Here is a 20,391-nt window from a genome sequence, read left to right on the forward strand (position 1 = left end):
AAATATCAATGTTGAAAATGTATGAAGATGTATGAATGCATGTTTGCATGTACAGAGTTTATTTGTCTGATTTCTTTCTTTCTTTTTTTCAGATTTTGTTTGTCTGCATATACTTTATTATATAAAATATGTGTATCAATATGTATATATAATACACGTACTGATACAGAAGTATTTTTTCAATAATAATAATGATTATAATAATGATAATTATTTATTCACTGGGGAGGACTTCAGGCTGTCTGGGAGAAGGGTGGGCTATTGTACCGTTGCACTTCTCATTATTATTTAGATCACTTTTGTCATTATTGATAAGTCAGTCATAACTTTCACAATAAAAGCCTAAATGGTGAATAAGTGTTGTATTATTTTTGAAAAGTGTAAGAAAAAAAAAAACTTCAAAATCGTTCAAAAGGCAGAGCTGCACATTAATAGCTTATACTGTACCTGCCTGAAGCAGAGCTGGCTCCGCAAGCAGGTGGCCGGAAGGAATGCAGTGCTGTGATTGGCCCAGCCAACTTGATCATATGACCGAAAGCAACAGGCTGGAAACATTATGGACAACATGGGGACCGAAAAACACTCGGCTTTAGAGTGACTTGTCAGGCTAGACACAGAGAGGCAAGACACAACAGGAAATCGTATGATAAATCGATTTTACCAACAGAAATGCCAGTGCTCGCACACACACACACACACACACACACACACACACACACACACACACACACACACACACAGCTGCTGTATATATATATATATATATATATATATATATATATATATATATATATATATATATATATATATATATATATATATATACACTGCAAGAGTTATAGTTTGTCGCTAGCTTTTATACTGAAAGTTATAACCGGAAGCTCTACTTTTATTTGCGACGACTTAACGTTCGTACATCACATGACATTCTATTCAATAGTTGTACGAGGAAATTATCCACATCCACAGCGCTAGACATGGGCAGTTTGTCTGGATTAGTAACTGACCGTTAGATACTAAATGTACTGTGACTGCTAATTTTAATATGTAAGTTTATTACGTTGGTTTTTATGTAATTTGATAATATCGAAAGCACGTCCCTGATTAGCTATGTAGCTAGGTAAGATTGACTTTTTTATCAGTCGGCATTTGGGACGCGTCAGTGATAACTAACGAACTGTCGAGGAAAAAAAATATTTATCAACGTGTCGACATATTCGTTGAAACAGTCAAACAGATTTCTAGAGCAAAGCTGCGGTGACAGCTCGAAGCGAATTTATTCAGAGCACTTTATGAAGTTGTGAGGCTTATCCAGAGGCAGGATTCACTATGACAGAGCGGACACCGCTTCTCCACTACCGCCTCTCCACCAGCGTCAATGAATCCGATCAGCGGTCACCTCCGGTCGGGCAGGCCCCGGAGCAGCACCCGGGCAGCCCCAGGCAGAGGTCTGCCCACCAGCGGCAACCAAAGAAACTATCCACCTTCTTCGGTGTGGTGATCCCTACTTTGCTGTCGATGTTCAGCGTGGTAGTCTTTCTCAGAATAGGTGAGTACTGGTGATGTCCACGTAAATCAGTGCATACTGATTTGGTGATTGCCAAACTGAGGTTCGCCAAACTCCAAGTCGAATTCTAAGATTTAGTGTTTTTTTTGCTTTTCAGTGAAGGTTCATAACATAACTCTGGTCCTTCATGAACTATTAGAATTTCTTTAGAAACACTGATTCCAGTAAAAGCTGTTGTCCCTTTATGACTCGCCTTATTAATTCAGCACTTTTCGTGAAAACGATTTAGACTGAGAAGCAGATGAATTACAGAGGGCCTTAAAAGCTGTGAGGGAGTCATTTTTAGGTTTCGTACACACCTGCACTTAAAACCAGGCCCCTGATTCTGTTTTAAGCATCTCTCATCCCTGAGGTACCAATGTGAGAAGTAGTCTGTTAAATGGAACTTACAGTATCTGTGCCTTGATTGATTGCGCAGGTTTGATTTGATGGAGATTAAATCACCAGTTTAATGCAAAGTGAGTCCATCAATCTGTATCATGTCACTAAACTTTAGTCAGAATATCACCAGCAGACACATCTTTATTACATTTCTTCTTCTTTTTTTTAATATCAAATCCCTCAACATCTCTCACAGTTTTGCATGGATGGATTCTCACCATTAGCAGCAGAGCTTTTCCCTCCTTAGTTACATTTACTAGATAAGAATGAAATGTTTAACCAGACTGTACTTCAGTTTTGAATATTATGCACACCTACGTTCTCTTGCAAAACTCTTCTAATCTCTACAGAAGTTCAGTTACAGCAAAAAAGGATGAGTTCAAGACACCCAAGCTTTAAAAATGTAAGCTATACAAAAGAGACTAGATGCAACAAATGATATTATCTGTAGGAAAGCGTAGTTCACTGGTTTCTGCAGGTCAATCCCTCCACTCGTTGTGGGGGCACAAGGCTTACCTCCTTTAGAGGAAGGATTTGAGTTTGTCATTTCGAGTAATTGTGTAAGATTAAGGCTAAAATATCTGAAATTCATCATGTTGGTTCACATTGAGAGGGTTAAAGTTCTGTTTTCCTGTGAAAAATGTGAAGCTAGTAATCATCATTTGTCATGGCATCTGAGGTCTCACATTTCTGCTGTCAGAGCAGAAAAAAGAGGCCACAGACAACTGAGAAGTGCTAAACCAGACATAAATGTATTTTCTCCTGTCTGTTATCTCTGTTCCACTTATTTAAATGTTTTGCTTGTGTGTTTTTCTTTCATTTATTTCTCCAAGTTGTTTTCTTACTCTCACTTACACCACCACCCCCCACTACCCCACCCCTCGCCCCACAGTCTCGTGAGATGTCAGCTGCTGTGCAGTGAACACACATAGTGCACAGACAGACAGACACACACACACATACACAGACTCACATGGACACACATATTAGCTGTCACTGTAGAACTTTAGACTACTATTCTCACCCTGTGACGTGTAAGTCCACCCAGGAAATAACAGCACTTTCATTGTGGATGTGAAACCAGCCTTTACAACCCCAACATAAATGAGGATGAAGAGACTTCTGCACTGTTGATAACATATCTGTCATTTCACGGCTTAACACGTCCTTGTAAATCAAATTAGATTTTGATAGTATTTTGAAATAAAATAAATAAAATAAAAGCAGGATAAAAGCAGATCAAGAAAACCTGCTGTTACTCACTGTCATCGATTGTATATAAATGTATACTGTCATAGGTCACAGTAGTAGAAAGTAGACAGTTGTCATGAAGTAGAAAATGTATGTCTAATATGGTGTGCAGTGTTACTGATATCTTCTACACTTTGATTAGATGCACATGACTTTGTTCATGAAGAGAGTTTGTAGTTATTTTGATCATCAGTTGCTGGGATCTGAACCAGTTTTGTCATGAAAAGGATATTTGCACATGTTATGTTAAGAAAGATTATCAAGCCTGAGTTTTTTTCAGGACTGGTTGAATTGTGTTCAAAGCAGTTACAACTAGAAAACCACTGAATCCTGCCAAGCTAGCACTGAGCTCTGAATCTGGACCAGTAAATATAAAACATCTAAGAAATGGTCTTAAGAACTGTCCTTGACATATAAAGTTCAGAGTAAAAAAATCATACTTGGACTACAGTGATTGGCTATGTCCATAATTGCTCCATTTTTACCATAAAGTGCACTATACTTGTTCACTGTTTAGCATTTTATTCTGAACATGAATTTTATGCTCTGTATAGTGACCTTAATAATTCTCACGATGGAACAAAAACTGTAGCGTCCATTACATGTTCTGCTAATAATCCCACAATATCATGTGTCACATTTTAGAGATGTGAAACTTGCTGTTGTGTGACTCCACACTGGTCAGTGATGCTGCAAAAGTATGTGTCCCTGAAATCTGAATTTACTGGTCAGTAAGTAAACTACTGTGCCTATACAGCAGGATGTTGAATGATGGAGTGACTTCACACACAGCCATTATCATTACCAGGCTTACACGTAACTATTCATAACTGCCTGAAGTTTTTGACCCACAGACATCACCAGATGCTTGGTATCTACCCTGGCTTTGCTCTCCCAGGCTTTCACTGCAGCCTCCTTCAGGGCTTGCTGTTTGTGGGGTTTCTCTGCCTGTAGACTGATCTTCACAAAGCAGAATGCAGCTCAGTCTGATTGAGATCAGGTGACTGACTCATCCAGTCATGCATATTCTACCTCTTCACCCTGAAAAGCTCTTTGATAGCTTTGGGCGTATGTTTAGGTCCTGCTGAATGGTGAAATGTTGTCTACTGAGTTTTGATGCATTTGGCTGAATGTGAGCACACAAAATGCTCCTCTACACCTCTGCATTCATCCTGCTGCTTCCATCAGCAGCGAAATCACCAGTAAATACCAGAGTGCCAGTTCTACTGACAGTCATACACCCAGGCCATAACATAGCCACTACCAAGTTCAACCGATGAGGTGGTGGCTTTGGGTCATGAGCTGTTCCTTTTTTTTCCTCCACACTTTCCTCAATCCATCATTTTGATAGAGATTTATGATTTATCTTTCATCAGTCCATAGAACTTTGTTGTTGTCCACAGAACAACCAAAACTCTACCAGTTTCTATTTGTATATTTTTGTGAACTGCAACCTGTCCTTTCTGTTTTTGAGGCTTACCAGGGTTTCACATCTTGTGGTGAATCCTCTGAGGTTCTGATAATGAAGTCTTTTCTTAATCACTGACAAGGAAACACAGATACATCCTGGAAAGCATTCTTGACTTGCTGTTCTGTCATAAAGCGGTGTTTCTTCACAATTCAAAATATTGTCTGCACATCCACAAGAGTTGTGATCCTTTGTCTACTGACATTTTTTGGTTTTACTTTACGCACCTGCTTTTTTAGACATAACTAACTGTTGATTATTGCGACATAATAGCCTTTGATATCTGAGATTTTTACTTTTTCTGAACCTCATTATTATCTTCTTCCCTTGTATGGTCACCTCTTAAGTCCTCATATTGACTGTTAACTCCTCCCCAATCTAAATGGCAACTCTCAAGTTTCTGAGAGCTGAGACTTGGCAATCAAATGCAGCATCCATTATTTTTTCAGATTGAATGTGCCGAAGGAAGGAACCTGAAGAAAGAAAAAACTGTATGGTATTCTCCCTACAGTTATGTTGAGAAAATGCAGTGTACTATTTTGGATAATACCCATAAAAAAAAAAACAGAGAACAGAAGGTTCAACCTGGAAGTGAAACATTTCTATTAAAGGTTTCCTCCTATGTTTTATTATCGATTTTGCCTGGGCTAGAGATGGTCGATACATCATCGTTTGTGATATACTAGGGAAAAAAGTCATCATAGGGGAAAAACTGTGATAACGTGGTATTGAATGGTTCTTTCTTTTTTTATCATCATTTATATTGTTATCACAATAAATAAAAGACAATATCTTGAAAAAAAATTATGTCCATATCACCCATCCTTAAACAGCATCTTTAATGGGTTTTTTTCTCCACCACGTGCAACATATACTGTCTGGTGGACAGTATAGAGTCTACAGCCTGCAGAACAAACCTCATTTACCTTCGTGACCCTGAGCGAGTACTGTCTCTGTGTTTGGTGAAATCAAACGTACAACTTTTACAAAACGACTACAACCGATTTCTACTTCTCTGACAACAACTTCAACTTGAACTGAGCGACTGCAACTGCTCTCTTTGCTTCCACTTAGTAACAGATGAACAGACAAAGAAATCTGGTAAGATTTTCTCATTTGACCTGGAGAAACTTTTTTTCTTCACTGTGCCTCTGGGCTCCAGTCAGATTAGATTGGATTGGATTCAACTTTATTGTCATGGCAAAAATGGAAGATGGTCAGAGGAAGATGGAGAGCCAACTCAGAGAGGAGCTCAAAGAAAAAGATGAGCTGCTGAAAAGAGAGATTGAAAAAAGGAGGGCTCGCACTAAAGCTTCGATGACTGCCTGGTCCTGCTCAGCCAAAAAGAGAAGGAGCTTAAGAAGAGTGAGGAGCAGAGACACATCGCTTTAGAGACAAGTCTTAAACGGAGGATGGAGGAAGAAACCAAGCAAGGTGAAGACGAACGGAGGAGGAGGAGGATTGTACTAAAGCATTTGTTAGGCCCAGTGCTTTTGAGGTTAGTTTGAGAGAGGAACTGGCTCCAAAAGACCAGACAGAGCAGGAGACCAAGATTCAAGATAAGATGGAGAACAAAGATGATGAAAAAATGGACAAGGAGACCAGGAGGAGTGAGGATAAAGAAGAATGAATTTGAAAAACGGGAAGAAGCCACAGAGGAAGATCAGGAAGAAAAAGATCAGGGTGTAGCTACAGAGGAGCATCCCTCCCTCTGAAACCCTCATCTCTTTCCCCCTTCCTACTTTACCCACTTCCTACCCCCCTCCCCAACCTCTTTCCCCTTTCTCCCCCACCCTTTATGTCTTGTCATGTTTGTTAAATATATGTTTTCAAGTCATTTGTGTGGACTGTTATATTTTATCTGTTTTGTAAACATGTCAGCTCTTCAGTACTAAACCCCTGTAGAAATGCTTGGTATATCAGGGTTATTTAAATAGTTTTTCTTTAGTCATCCTGCGATAATAACGATAAACTCTAGCTGATGACATATTTGTGTGTGTGCGGCATGTTTGCGTTTCTCACCCCCGCCTCCTGTTTACATGTGTCCTCCACCTGCCCCACCATAACAGTAATCCTAGGGGAAACACTGTGATAACATGGTGTTGAATGGTACTGTTTTTTAAATTGTCATTTATATCATCATCGCAATAAATAAAATATTGTGATAAAACTTTAAGTCCATATAACCCATCCCTAGTATGGGCACGGATATTGTATCTTAGACAACTTACTATCATATGCTTTAAAAATATGAAAGTTGCCTCTACTGGTCACTCCTAACCTCTCCATCTCTCTTAAATACATAGGGAGTTGAGACCAAATTTGAATAACATTTAGGCATACTGCAATCAGAGCAAAATGACATCTTACAATTTTGACCCACTTCAGACAAAATATTACTCCAAGTGGCTTTATACTGACCGTGATTCTTTTTTTATTCCTTTCATTCTTTTTGCTCTAGTTCCTGATTGTAACTGTTTTCTGGTACAGATAATTGGACTCATAGACCTTAACATTACAGTAAAGAGAGTAAAAGAAACTGGAATTATTTTCAACATGTGATTTCAGTTTCTCTTTTAGAGAGGTTGGAATGTTGTGATGAGTCATTTTGCAGCACTTGCAGTTTTTTTTAACGGTCTTGAGTTCTTTAGAAATTTTCAGAAATGTTTCCTGAAATTGGTTTGCACGCCACATTGAATGCTCACATCCTCTGTACTGTGTGCAGACTCTTCCTGGGAAAATTTAATTTCCCTCCTCTATTACACTGGTGCTACTGTCAAGGCCATAAGTTCTGCTTTCAACCAACTAATCATAAGTGTTTTGTGTGACTGTGTCTGTGTTTTGTCTGACTAGGATTTGTGGTGGGCCAGTCTGGACTGTACCAAGCTATTGCCATGTTTCTGGTGGCCTACTTCATCATCTGTATGACTGTGCTATCAGTCTGTGCCATCTCCACCAATGGAGCCCTGGATGCTGGGGGAGCCTATTGTATCCTCTTCACACACACCACTGTCACATGACAGGTGCACGTGACAGTGTGGTATCAGTAACATTGTCAATGGTCAAGATGTCAACAGAGAGCACACACTCCATAAAACAAAGACAGACAGTGTCTTTGTTTTATTCTAGCATTGTCTGCGACTCTGAATGGAGTTTGATTTCATTTACCAACTGCCCTATAAGACACTGTTAGGTACTTGGGATTGGAATTGATGTCAGTATGCTTCCCTGCCAGAAATTTGGTAAATGACCTCAGTCAGTGCTGTTTATCCGATCATATATATATATATATATATATATATCAGATGATTTTTGAAACACATACCCTGACATGTACAAGACATTTAGACTTACATGAAAGAACTTTGCTCTTAGCATTGTGGTTGTTTTTGCTGTTGTGACATCCTGCAGATGATTATATAAAGTAATATATTAACCGTGGATCATCTGCAGTAGATGGGTAACTTATTGTCTTCCAGCAATTTTTCATTTGCCCATATGACATAATATTTTGATCATGGTATGAGCACAGGAATAATGTTGGATGGAAGTTATATCTATACTCACATATTTGGAAGGGTTTTGTTTTGACTGTTCAAACCTTTCAACAATGGTCATATTGTTTACTCTGCCATATTCTATTTGTAATCCCTAACCTAAACTGATGTTTAATATTAATTTGATGCCAAGGTCTTAAACCCTAATTATTTTCTATTAGAAGAGAAATACAAAAACTCACCTGTTGTCACAGTCTATCCAACAGAGCAAGTGTACTTTGCCTCAACTTGACTCAGACATGATCAGCCGAGCGCTAGGTCCAGAGTTTGGTGGCAGCATTGGCATCATGTTTTTCTTTGCTAATGTGTGCGGCAGTGCTCTGTATGTGCTGGGTCTGGTTGAGGCCATTGTGGCCACCTTCGGAGTGGCAGAGGGTAAGTTTGATTTTAACATCTTGTAAAATGCCGTCAGGTCAGTATGGATTTGCATTCTTAGAAAATCATGAGATTTGGCTAGGTGTTTTTCAGAGTAAGTTAATTAAAAGTAGGTTTGTTTAACTACATTTAATGGTGGAGTTAACTATTCTGGACAAAGACTGTTGTTCAGGTATAAATACAGGAAGCAGGGAGTTTCTAGAAAAGAATATAAAGCTCAGGCATTGTTCCCTGGGTACATGAAGCATAAAAAGTGGAAGTTTCCTGTTGTAGGTCAGTTACACAGCTCTTATTGTATATTCCTGTGCAAAGCTGTTTGTGTCCATCAAAGCTTTCAGCATGTACTTATTTATATTCTGTGTAATAAAATTATGCTCTTGAATCATTTATAAGCATTAACTATTCTTTTTACTTATCTTTTTCCTCATGAACTCCCACTGGACGCCTCACACATCTCATTCTCTCTTAGATGGGACTGTGGGTTCTCCTCACCAGGTCCTGCCCTCAGGCTATTGGTGGTCTCTGCTTTATGCCACTGCCATCGCCCTGCTTTGCCTCCTGGTGTGCCTGGTGGGAGCCCACATCTACGCCAAGGCCACTTTCATCATTTTTCTGTTGGTCATGTTTGTCCTGTGCACCATCTTCATCAGTTTCTTTGCCGTAAGGCCTCGGACCATCATTCTGCCAAGCTCTTCCACACCCAACCCAAATGGAACAGGCCCAGGATTTCCCACATCAGCCAACTTTACTGGCTTCAAGTTGGACACGCTGCTCGGGAACTTGGGGGGTAAGGTGGAAGAGGCTGGGCCAAAAACAGGACTACTGTCACAAATATTTTTTCTCTTAAGCTATGCTCATACCAGGCTTGGAGAACCTTATGATCTCTGGTGTGTTCACTTGCTTTGTTCATTTTGACAACAGTAATGGTAATAGTTGTTTGCAGTTCTAGATTGCACCAGTTGCTGTGTTGCTATTTTTCTATTATGGAGTCTTCAATCTCACTGTGAAGTTGAGACTCCACAGAGTGTACAAGAAGTAGGTGCACACATAACCCCTCATAAAGTCACAGTGTTTTTTTTAAAGCTTCAGCCCTTGTACAGATTAAATTAATGAGATAAAACACATTCATTAGTGAGCTTTAGAGGTTCTGGTAGGCAGGTGTTCTTACATTTGGTCAGAGCTTGGCTAGTGGTTTCCCCCTTTGCCCAGTGCTTGTGCTAAGCTAAACCAACTAGATGCTGGTGATAGCTTCATATTTACCTTACAACCATAAGAGTGGGATCATACAAGTCTTGGCAAGAAAGCAAACAAGTATATTTACCGAAATATAAAACTATTCCTTCACATGTGATGGAGGTGCAGATGTCACATTCCACGCTACGCTACCTTGATCCCAACCCCTAATGTGCAAATGGCTACTCCAACCAGTAGGAGTGACAAGTGCAGTGACCAGGATGTGAACCCTTACTGGCTTCCCACCCATTAATGAAGCACTGAGGCTTTCTGTTGGCAGTGACTGCTTTGTCCTGTGTGCCTGTTTTTTCTGAAGGCACATAATCTTTCTGTGCACTGTTGGCAGAGGACAGAGGCTTTGACTGATCTGTAATTTGATAATTTACATGTTCTTTGACTCGTAATGACCACTGAAAACTGACCAAGCACTCGTGTTTGCAGGGATAAATATCCAAGCACATGATTACTAAGCTAATTGCTGTAACTTGGGCATGCACCCAGGCACACGTGAGAGTTATTACACACAACAAGCTTTGGATTATCCCAAGAGCTAACTAAATAGAATGTGAACACACACACAGACATAAAAAATAAGAATTTTTTAAGAAGAAGATTTGATGAATATTGTCAGAGAGTGGAATGGCAGTCCTGGTTACTTTGCATATTTGTTTCATTCCATCAAACCGTTGAGTGTTTTGCAAATATAACTATAACATTTTAAGTATTAGCTGTTTTCTTGATACCTTGATATCACATCTTTAATGAAAAATAGAGCATAAAATACCAGTTGAGGTGTTTAAGTGTTAGTCCATATTAAAGTCTTAGTCATGATCTGTATGACATGTATATTTAATTGTACTAATTCAACCTCATCAAAGAATATTTGTTTTCCTAAAGTCTCAGAGAAGACACAGAGGACCTGCCAACAGATGTGAAATAGATTTTTTAATGTTAATAGTTTGGTGGCAAGCAGGTACAGAGGCTTGTCCAACAACAATCCAAATCTAACTTGACGTTATAAGACTGATGGTATTGATAAATGCACAACTACAGTAACTTATCTGTTGTTTTCACTTCCCACAGCTGACTACACTGTGGATTACACAACAGGAACTATGATGACCTTTGCCACTGTTTTTGCTGTGATGTTTAATGGCTGCACTGGCATCATGGCTGGTTCTAACATGTCAGGTAGGTGAAGCAAGTTGTGTGTGCATGTCTGCATGTCTGACCTAGTTGTTTTTCTATGAACATGAAGTAAACCTATTTGTCCTATAGGTGACTTGAAAAATCCCAGCTATTCTATCCCCCGCGGCACTATAACAGCTGTCATCTTCACCTTCATCATCTACAACTTGCTCAGTGTGCTGGTGGCGTGCTCCTGTGACCGGTCAGTAACACACACATCTGCAAACCTACATCCACAAAGCACTGAATCCACCCATAATTGAACATAAATCCACACAGATCCAAACAAGTTAATTAAACCATGGAGCTGATAAGAGTACAAGTGCAGTGCTGTAGAAATAGATGTTAGCATGTTTTGTTTTCAGCAGATGAAATCCAGTAGTTAGTGGCTATCAGATAATGCAAACAGGGTTCATTTTCTGCTTCACTAAACAGAATTGGAGCATCAGTGGAGCCCCGATTTCAAAACCATTTATTCCAAGTGAATGTTATCCAATGCCAGGTGTCACCTAATTAATTAGAACAACTGCAGAAATGCAAGTGGACAAAATAATGGAAGCACACTGCTGTGTGCAAGAAATGGCTAGTGGTTCCATCTGTTTTCAGTGAAATGCTTGGATAAACCCACTGTATACACCTGTCCAGCACCAAACAGCGGACATACACAGGTAGTGGGTAGTTGGTGATTATAGAAGAGCATTTAGCAGAAAGGGACAGATGTGTCAGGAATTGGTGGTCTGAAACAGAACGAAAAGAAAGGAAAGTACAGGGCTTAAATTTGTTGGGAGGCCAGAAAAATGACAGACCAAATTTTGAATAGTGTGTTTGTGTTTTTTATTTTTTTTATTTTAACTTTACTGTTAAATCATGTGTGTATTATTGGCTGGCCAGTCTCCTCACAGCTACTCACTTGATATTTAATATGATACTTTATTTAATCACCATCTGTCACATTTGGCTCCATATTAGCATAGTATTAGTGTTAAGCCATTTGGATTTAAAACAATTCTTGATTGTGAGTTGTTGCAAGTGGCATCCTGCTGCTCAAAATTGTGAGTTTGTGTTATGTAAAGGAATATTTAACTGAAAAAATGTGGAACCTGGAAGCTTGAAAAGTTGAAAATTTGTGTTAGAACATCCCTAATCCTTTGACATTCAAGATATATTTATGGTGAAGCAGCCCTTTTATTAATAATCTTTTAAAGCTTTAGCATGCAGCTGAGTCTTATCAGCGACACATGGATAACTTTGATATCTGTGTCCTCACTTCACTCTTAGGTTGAGAGCTATAAAGTCCTTGATGTTGCAGTTGGTATTTACTTCTTTCTATTTATTTGTCCTCCCTCTCCCTCCATCTGTCTGTCTCTTTCTATCTGTCTTTTGCTGAGTGCCAGAGTTCAGTATTGATGTAGCTCTAAAGCGAGTGTTGCCAAGGTGCTAAACTGACATGACAGGGCTATAAAAGAGCATCAGAGATCAATACTGCCATCATTTACCCTGCCACACTGTCCTCAGCCTGCGTGCGCCTACCACACACATTGTCACTGATAAGAGACACACTCTCTTTACCTCTGCAGTGCTCTATATTTCCCCTAGAATCACACATATTGTGCATTACACCAATGTATTTTACATAGGTTTTTGTAGATATACAAAGTAGGTCAGCCAGAAAAATGGACCTGTGTGTCAGGAAAGCAGCTATTTAGCCATCAATGAAGGCTGGGAGCCGTATCAGTATTTTGAAGTGGGACCAGTCAGCACTGAGCCCCTGCTCACATGAGGTCACATGTGGCCACAAGGCGTCCCACACATGACCAGCATGTGTATGTGTGGGGCCTTGTTCACACTTGGCATTTAAGTGTCTCATGGGTAATCAGAAATCCACAGCTTTAAACACATCTGGTCATCTAAACCACATCAGGGACACATGTAAATACATGCAGCAGTGATGCTGAAGCCGGGGTACTGGTACCCCAGTGAGTACCTCTGCAGTTGCAGCATACAATGACTTTGACTTGGGCCACGTCTGATTGGTGAACATGACTGTCCCACATGGACAACGATGCGACATGATTAACCACTGGGTCAGAGTGTAAAAATAATCACAGACTTTGTGGTTTGCTAATCGCATTAGTTCAAATTGCAATTTTGGTTGAAATTTGATTCAGTTAAATTGTTCAGCCCTAGCTAAAAGTAACAGATAAATGGATAACTAAATCTAAAGGAATAATGGTTGAAATAGTTTAAAGTATTACACTGAAATAGCAAAAAATAATGAATTCGCAATTGAAATTTGCTTTGTTTACTAAGAGCAGAGGATAACTAAATGTATTTAACAATTGAAATAGCGTGCTGAAAGTAATGAATTAATGGTTTTAATGAGTCTCTGCCAGACGAAGTAGTAGTAGTAGTACAAATGCACCAAACATTGATATTTTAATTGTATGAGAATATCTTTGTTTTATATGTAATTGTTTTATGCAGTCACTAGTATTAAGTAACATGCAGTTTAAAATCAGTTCAAGTGAATAAGTGGAACATGATGGGTGTTGATGAAGGGGTATTTCATGGGGTATTTCAGTTAATCTGACAGGGCTGTGGGGGCACCTGAGACAGAAAAAGTTAGGGAACCACTGACCTACAGAATGTAGTGCAGTGTAAATACAAATGCATCCCCACAATTGATTAGATCCTGTCAAACAACGCATAGTGGGTTTTATTGAAAGTGTGTGCGTGAGTATTGTTCATGTTTGGCAGTGGTCACAGCTTCCCCACAGATGAAATAGAAGCAGGGATGTGAAGTCTAATCTCAAGTCACTTGAGACACATTTGATATGCATTCTGATGCCAGGTGGGAACTACAGCTGGATCTAGACATTATCTGGACACAAGACACAAGACACATTGACACATGACACATAAGACGTGTGCGTGTGTGTGTGTATGAGAGAGAGAGTGAGTGTGTGAGTGAATTGCATGCCTAGACCTATATTGTTGCAAATAGATCTATCCTCAAGTTTATCAATGGAGATTTTTTCTGCTCTACAGCATGTCTTATCAGCAGTGGTGTGTTGTTAATGCTTGCGTATGTGTCTGCATGCAACACATTTGTGGAACTCTGGTCACATGACACAATGAGCTTTTGTACAGAGGAAATGTAAAAGATTGTTTTTACAGAAACAGGATGGCAAAGGGAACAGAAGGGTGAGGTAGAAAGTGAAACATCAAGTTCCTCAGACCGCTTGGTTAGGAAATACAGAAGACATAAGCACACATGGTGCGTAAAATCCAGTTTTATTGGTTTCATGGTCGGGGCATCACTCCTTGTCTTATCTTCAGTTATCTTGGGGTTGTTTGGTTTATTGAGGCTGACCAGAATTGAGCTGAAACGAGTGTTATCTTTCTAGAAGAAAAGTAAAGTAATATAATCATTTCTCTGAAGCACTAGGAAAATTGTCACCAGGGGGGTATTTTGGTATTTTCTTATTGTACACTTGTTTCTGTTCAGTCTCATTTAGGCCAGATGGCTCACATCTGATTTTTAACTTTTATGCTTTTAATACTGGTTAATGTGAGAAAACATAAATTTGTAATTTTAAACTTAGACCAGTTATTTTAATTGAGTAGGTTTATTGCTGCTGCTTATGTTTCACAGTGTGTCTCATCTTCCACAAATTCATTCAGAATTTTCAGTGTTTCATAACAGTATTTCACCATGTGATCATTTCTCTTATGTTTTCTAATGTCTGGAGTTTACTGCTTTCACATCCCTAGATTAACACAATGGTGTGATTGTCACCAGACAATATTTGACACCTAACTCTCAAGAATGCACCCATTGACTGACCAGCAGCCACTATCAGGAGATTATAAGTGAGTCAATTGTCCCACTGGTGAACAATGTATTTTAATATCTAACTTCTCTGCATTACTTGTTTGTAAGCAGTGTGCTGCAGTGCATTTCATCTTCTACTTGCAGAAATACATTTACATTCACTGCTGTTTCTGCTACATTAGGTTGGCTCACTCCTAAAATAAATATCAACAATACCTAACATGCATCATAAAACTTTATTGATTACTTGTAAGGAAAAAAAAAACAACATTTATCAAGCACAAGAATTCAAGTAACATCTATTTTCCAAGTGTAAATAGGACTAGATTTGTGGAGAAAGCTGGTCACCCATTATGAATGCAAAATCACATTCCTATTCAGAGTATTTTGTAGAAATGACTCTGAAACATCTTTACATAAAAGGAATCATTATGTGTTTATTTTCTTATAAAACATGGCAAAGTAGGAAGAGAAATCACAATGCTGAAGTGAGAAATCATCTGGTATTACATCTTGTCAGCTCCAAATAACACACACTCAGACACACAAGCACATGGCCGGCTGGCAGGCAGCAGGTTTTTCTTGTCATTAAATTATGCAGACAGGGAAGTTAACCAAATTATCATGGTTTCGAGTATGGCTGCTTCTATTAAAGTCATCTGTCATGTTGTAGCGCCACCACATCACGTCAGGGAAGCCCCTTACACCTGAGACGAGACTGAGGGGTAACTGCAGCTATGGCAGTATGTCATTATTATGGGATGTCAAGAAGGTAGGCAGGGATATGTGTGTGTCTGTGAATTTCTAATTTTGCAGCAAGACACGTGACCCCAATCAATGACTTCAACCATTCATTAATTTATACACATGTACACAGCATCCACAGTCAAATATAAATGTTTTGTGTTTCAACTGTTGTAAATTCAAAGTTCACCTACTAATTTACTCCTTGATCTCATGGCATACATCAGAGGAGAGAGTTTGCTCAGTTGTCATTAGAGCAAAGAAAAAGTAATTATAGTCATGTAAAATAATCATTATTTATTTATACACCCGTTATGATGTGTAAACAGATCACGTTTGTAGCTTCACAAAAATGGCCATGGAATTTTGAAAATAATCAATATATATTACAGCACAAGAACCCCAGTGACATCCATTTATCAAGTACAAAAGAGCTCAGGAATGAGGAAACTGATCACAAGATCACATACCTCATAGTAAGCATTTTGTGGAAATTCCTCAGAAATCTCTCTGTGTAAACACTTGTCCTTGTATAAGCCTAAAGTACATTTTAGTGAAACCATTTAAACTTTTACATACTGCCCATAGCTGCTGATTGGAGGGGTTAAAATATAGTGTTACTGGAAGCTGATGTAGTTGCAACAGAGAATGAGTTTAGTATGGTAATAATGGTGTCAGAGTTATGTTTGATTCCAACTAGATGTTTCTATTTTGAAAAAAAAATGTACATTTTAAGCAAAGTTTCCAGCAAAAGGAAAATTCAGTTGTAGTTGTCCCAGTTGTCCAAAGGGTGGCAGTCCTGCTCTCTTACCAACCAGCTGTGCTCCTTTTTAAAAGGAAGATTTAAAGTGGTAAGCTAACCTTTACATGAGGCCCTTCTAAATTGCTACCTTTGACAAATAGTACTTCTGCATCATAATTTTAAAAGGCAAAGCAGTTAAGATTGTATTTAAAAGTGAATGTCAGGGAGGTGGGAGTGGCCATTGAAAATGATTATACTGCACAGTTAGGGTACCTCTTTCCAACTGCCTACCTGTGTCAGCGTGTGTGTCGATCTCACATCAGTTCCCTCGTTCAGGTGTGAGACAGGGAGATGGGGATTGTCAGTGTGTGTTCATTTTAACGAGGGATGAGGTAGTTTAACCCAAAGCTGACACCTTGAGTCAGTTCAGACTTGGTTTTAACATGAACTACTGCATAACGTACCTCAACAGCCAGTACCCTTTCATTATACCCTGTATGTAGAGTTCTCAGCGGTCATGAAAGTCCTGGAAAATCATGGAACTTTGGTTAGAGAGCTCTAGGAGGTGAAAGTTAGGAGATTTGGGAAATGATCTCCACAAGTCACAAGATTCACAGGATTTTAGAAACGGCTCACTCTAAAGAAATAGAGCAGAAAAGACATAGTTTAGCCTTTATCACACATTTAATATAGAAGTATTCCAGCTAGGTAATGCAACTTAGTTATGGAATACTGTGGAAATTTACACCCGCTCCACACTGTGAGATTGACTTTGCAGATGCACTAACAGTACTGAGTGTTTTTTTTTTTTTTCCACAGCTGTATGAGCACATTTTCTGCTTCACAGCTATTAGCACTGCAAAGAAAATGAAGCTCATTCAGATGTAAAAGCTGTACAACTGGTTTCCAGGTCACTGTTAATAGACTGGTGCCATATTTTGTCTGTTTTGAGATTATCGCTGATGATATGCCAGTATGGTAAGAGGGCCAGTGATGATGGCGATGAAGGCTGAGGGGATGTGAGATAGAGGGGAATCTATTAACCTCATGTGACCAGCTAGCCAGCCATGACAGATTGGCCTGTCGCTACTTTATCAAGCTCTTTTGGTAGTCTGTCTATATGTGTGTGTGTGTGTGTGTGTGTGGATTAGAAACTTAAATCTGCACTTTAAGCAACAGAGTGAGCATGACCACTCACTCTGCTGCTCCACAGTTTCTTATTATTTTAGAACTGGTTTCATGCTGGAACATTAACTAACTGGTTTAGTGTGTGTGTGTGTGTGTGTGTGTGTGTGTGTGTGTGTGTGTTGGGGATTTCTAACTGTGGGGTTTCTGTCTTTGTTTGATTTACTTTTTTTTGTGTATGTGAGTCCACACACTATACACACTTGTGTTTCTGCTCCTTCTCCACAGTGCTGCACGTCAGTGACCTGTGGGCTAAGCCGCCCCGCGCTATAGAAGCTTTTGTATTAATAACTGACTTGATAATTATATTAATTTGAATCTGCTGGGCCTTCTTTTGTTGTGCTATCTCTGACATGCAGCCTTGTGAATGTGTGTGCAATCTGTACACCCCCCGAAGTGCCTCTGTCTCTCATCTCTCTTCTGCTGTCCCCCTCGACACATACACACACACACTGCGCATAATTTTCAGAAAAGTCTCATCTTTCAACACATCACTTTGCTTTTCTTTTTTCTGTTCATTATCCAAAAAACATGCTGTATTTCTGCTCTCTCTCTTCACCCACACACTGTCTCTTTCCATTTCCATTCCTCTGTTTTCTTACTCTATACCCCCCCGTCACATACTTTTCTTCACTACCTTACTCATTAAGTATCCTTTCTCCCACTTTAACCCCTTCTCCTCAATAAATCATGGACCTTTACCCTCTACCCACCTGAGAGTCCTGGTTCCAACTGTATTTTTTTTGCCATAGTTCCTTCCTAAAAACTCCTGTGACCCAGATAGTATTTCATGATGGGTCACAAACTATTGAGGTTGAGCTTGCAGTAGTAAATGTCTTGGAGTGGTGAATTACACAGCTGCCATTTTTCATACTTGCAACCAATTGATTAAAAAACATACCGGCGGCAAGAGGAAATTATGGGGCATCAGTTGCCCCATAACTTCCTCTTGCCGCTGGTCAAGACAAGTGCTGCAAGACAAGTGCTGCATTATTTTCTTAAAGTCACAATTTGCAATTTCAAAAAGACAAAACAGACAAAGCAAGTCAATTTTAATTTCATTTTTACAGGCACTTTGCCAACAATATTAACAAAAACATTTAATTTAACAAGAAGATAGTTAGCCAAATTGCTTATTGATGTAAACATACAGTAAAACTGCATTGGCTATTATGGTATGCATGGTAACTAACAGAACAAAACCCAAAATTAACTCTAAACTACTGACCCTCCTATGGGAGGGTCAACAGGGACCTTAGAGATACCTATGAAGGTATAGCGAGGAGATGGTAAATGGTAAATGGACTGTACTTATATAGCGCTTTTCTAGTCTGATTGACCACTCAAAGCACTTCACACTACAGGTCACATTCACCTATTCACACACACATTCACACAGCACTTATTCTATACACAGTGCTCTCAAACACATTTATACACCGATGCATACACACATTGGGGGCAATTTTGGGGTTCAGTATCTTGCCCAAGGATACTTGGGTATGCACATTGGAGGAGCCGGAGATCGAACCACCGATCGACCTTCTGGTTGGTGGGCGACTGCTCTACCTCCTGAGCCACAGCCGCCCTATATGGTTAGCTTAGTTTATTATAAAACACTCCTTTAATTACTGAATTTTAGAGGTGCTGGCTAGTGGATTTTTTTCAACCTTTGGAGAGACACCCCAACCCTTTTCCGTCCACTAATTGTCAACTGTTAGTGGGTTTATTTTTAGCATATAGACATATTAATGGAATCCTCCATCTTCTCATCCATCTTGTCATTGAACATAAAAGAAAGTAACAGTATTTCCCAAGATGTCAAACTTATCCTTAACTCAGCCATGTGCAGGAGTAACTGAAAATAAAAATACTGTGGGGGTGCAAAGGCAAAGTGAACATGAATATTCTGTTTTCATTCTTGTTTTTGTAGTCCAGTAACTTTTTAGCTCTTCCAGTTCTCAGTTTTGTTTGTTAGAAAAGGTTCAGGAACCTCGAGTGCTATTGCTCATGCTGTGGTTTCTCTCCTTCTTTCTATGTTTTCCCCTCAATCTCAGGCTTTCTCTTCTTCCTTGTTGACACTGTAGTCACTGTAAGGCAACAAGTCCAGCATTCTCTCTCTCCTCACCTTACCCCCATCCCTTTCTCTTGGCACTATCACCCACCAGCAGCATTCTTGGCTTCTCCCTCTCCTTTCTCCCACCTCTCCCTGTCTATCATTCATCCATCCATCCACACACTCCCTCCTTTTGTTATTCACTCCCTATCTCTCCACTGCAGAGATTCCAGTCACTTCCGTCCCCTCACATTGTCAGCCACCCCCCACTCCCGACAATAGTGGTAGTGCAGGCCAAATCTTCAACAACATGTCCTGTCTGAATGAAAAGCTGCAGGGACTGGAGGGAGAGACACAGGAATGAAGAGCAACTGACAGAGGAGAAAGGGAGGATTTGGGTGACAGAAAGCTTTAGATATTGGGCATTTTATTTAAAAGGGGTCTTGTCCATGATAGCTGTTTATTGTAATTTATAAATACCTCTCCTGTTGTCTGTGGGGAGTATTCAACTTGAATTCTAATTTAACATTTTGATCAAATTCCATACAAGCACTGATGATTAGAGAACGTCCTGACATTACCGCTAGGCAAGCTCCTGTCTTCTGTAACTCAGTGCTGACTCTGGCTATCTCAGCAAATCTAGAGATCACATCAAGTTTGCATCTCCTTAAAAAGGAGAAAGTGAAAAATCTTACAAAATGGAAAATCTTCTAGATTTACAGTTTGTTTGGTCAATGTTAAAAACATCAAGTTAGCTGCTCCTGCCACAGTTTCCATGTCAACTGAAAATTATGGCAGCTGGACAGGTA

The 20,391-nt window shown here is 39.4% G+C and overlaps 1 protein-coding gene across 1 annotated transcript in view; it reads left to right on the forward strand.

Annotated features, from left to right (window-relative positions):
- The first annotated feature begins 922 nt into the window (after positions 1–922).
- Positions 923–20,391, forward strand: part of zgc:153039 (uncharacterized protein LOC767698 homolog) — a 59,710-nt gene continuing 40,241 nt past the window's right edge. The window contains exons 1-6 of the mRNA XM_018684059.2: positions 923–1,549; positions 7,521–7,655; positions 8,462–8,599; positions 9,069–9,386; positions 10,916–11,023; positions 11,111–11,222. Coding sequence (XP_018539575.1) covers positions 1,330–1,549; positions 7,521–7,655; positions 8,462–8,599; positions 9,069–9,386; positions 10,916–11,023; positions 11,111–11,222 — 1,031 coding nt within the window. The 5' untranslated portion in view covers positions 923–1,329. The remainder of the gene's footprint in view (positions 1,550–7,520; positions 7,656–8,461; positions 8,600–9,068; positions 9,387–10,915; positions 11,024–11,110; positions 11,223–20,391) is intronic.

This window comes from Lates calcarifer, linkage group LG21 (assembly GCF_001640805.2).
Source record: "Lates calcarifer isolate ASB-BC8 linkage group LG21, TLL_Latcal_v3, whole genome shotgun sequence".
NCBI classification, from domain to species: Eukaryota; Metazoa; Chordata; class Actinopteri; family Centropomidae; genus Lates; species Lates calcarifer.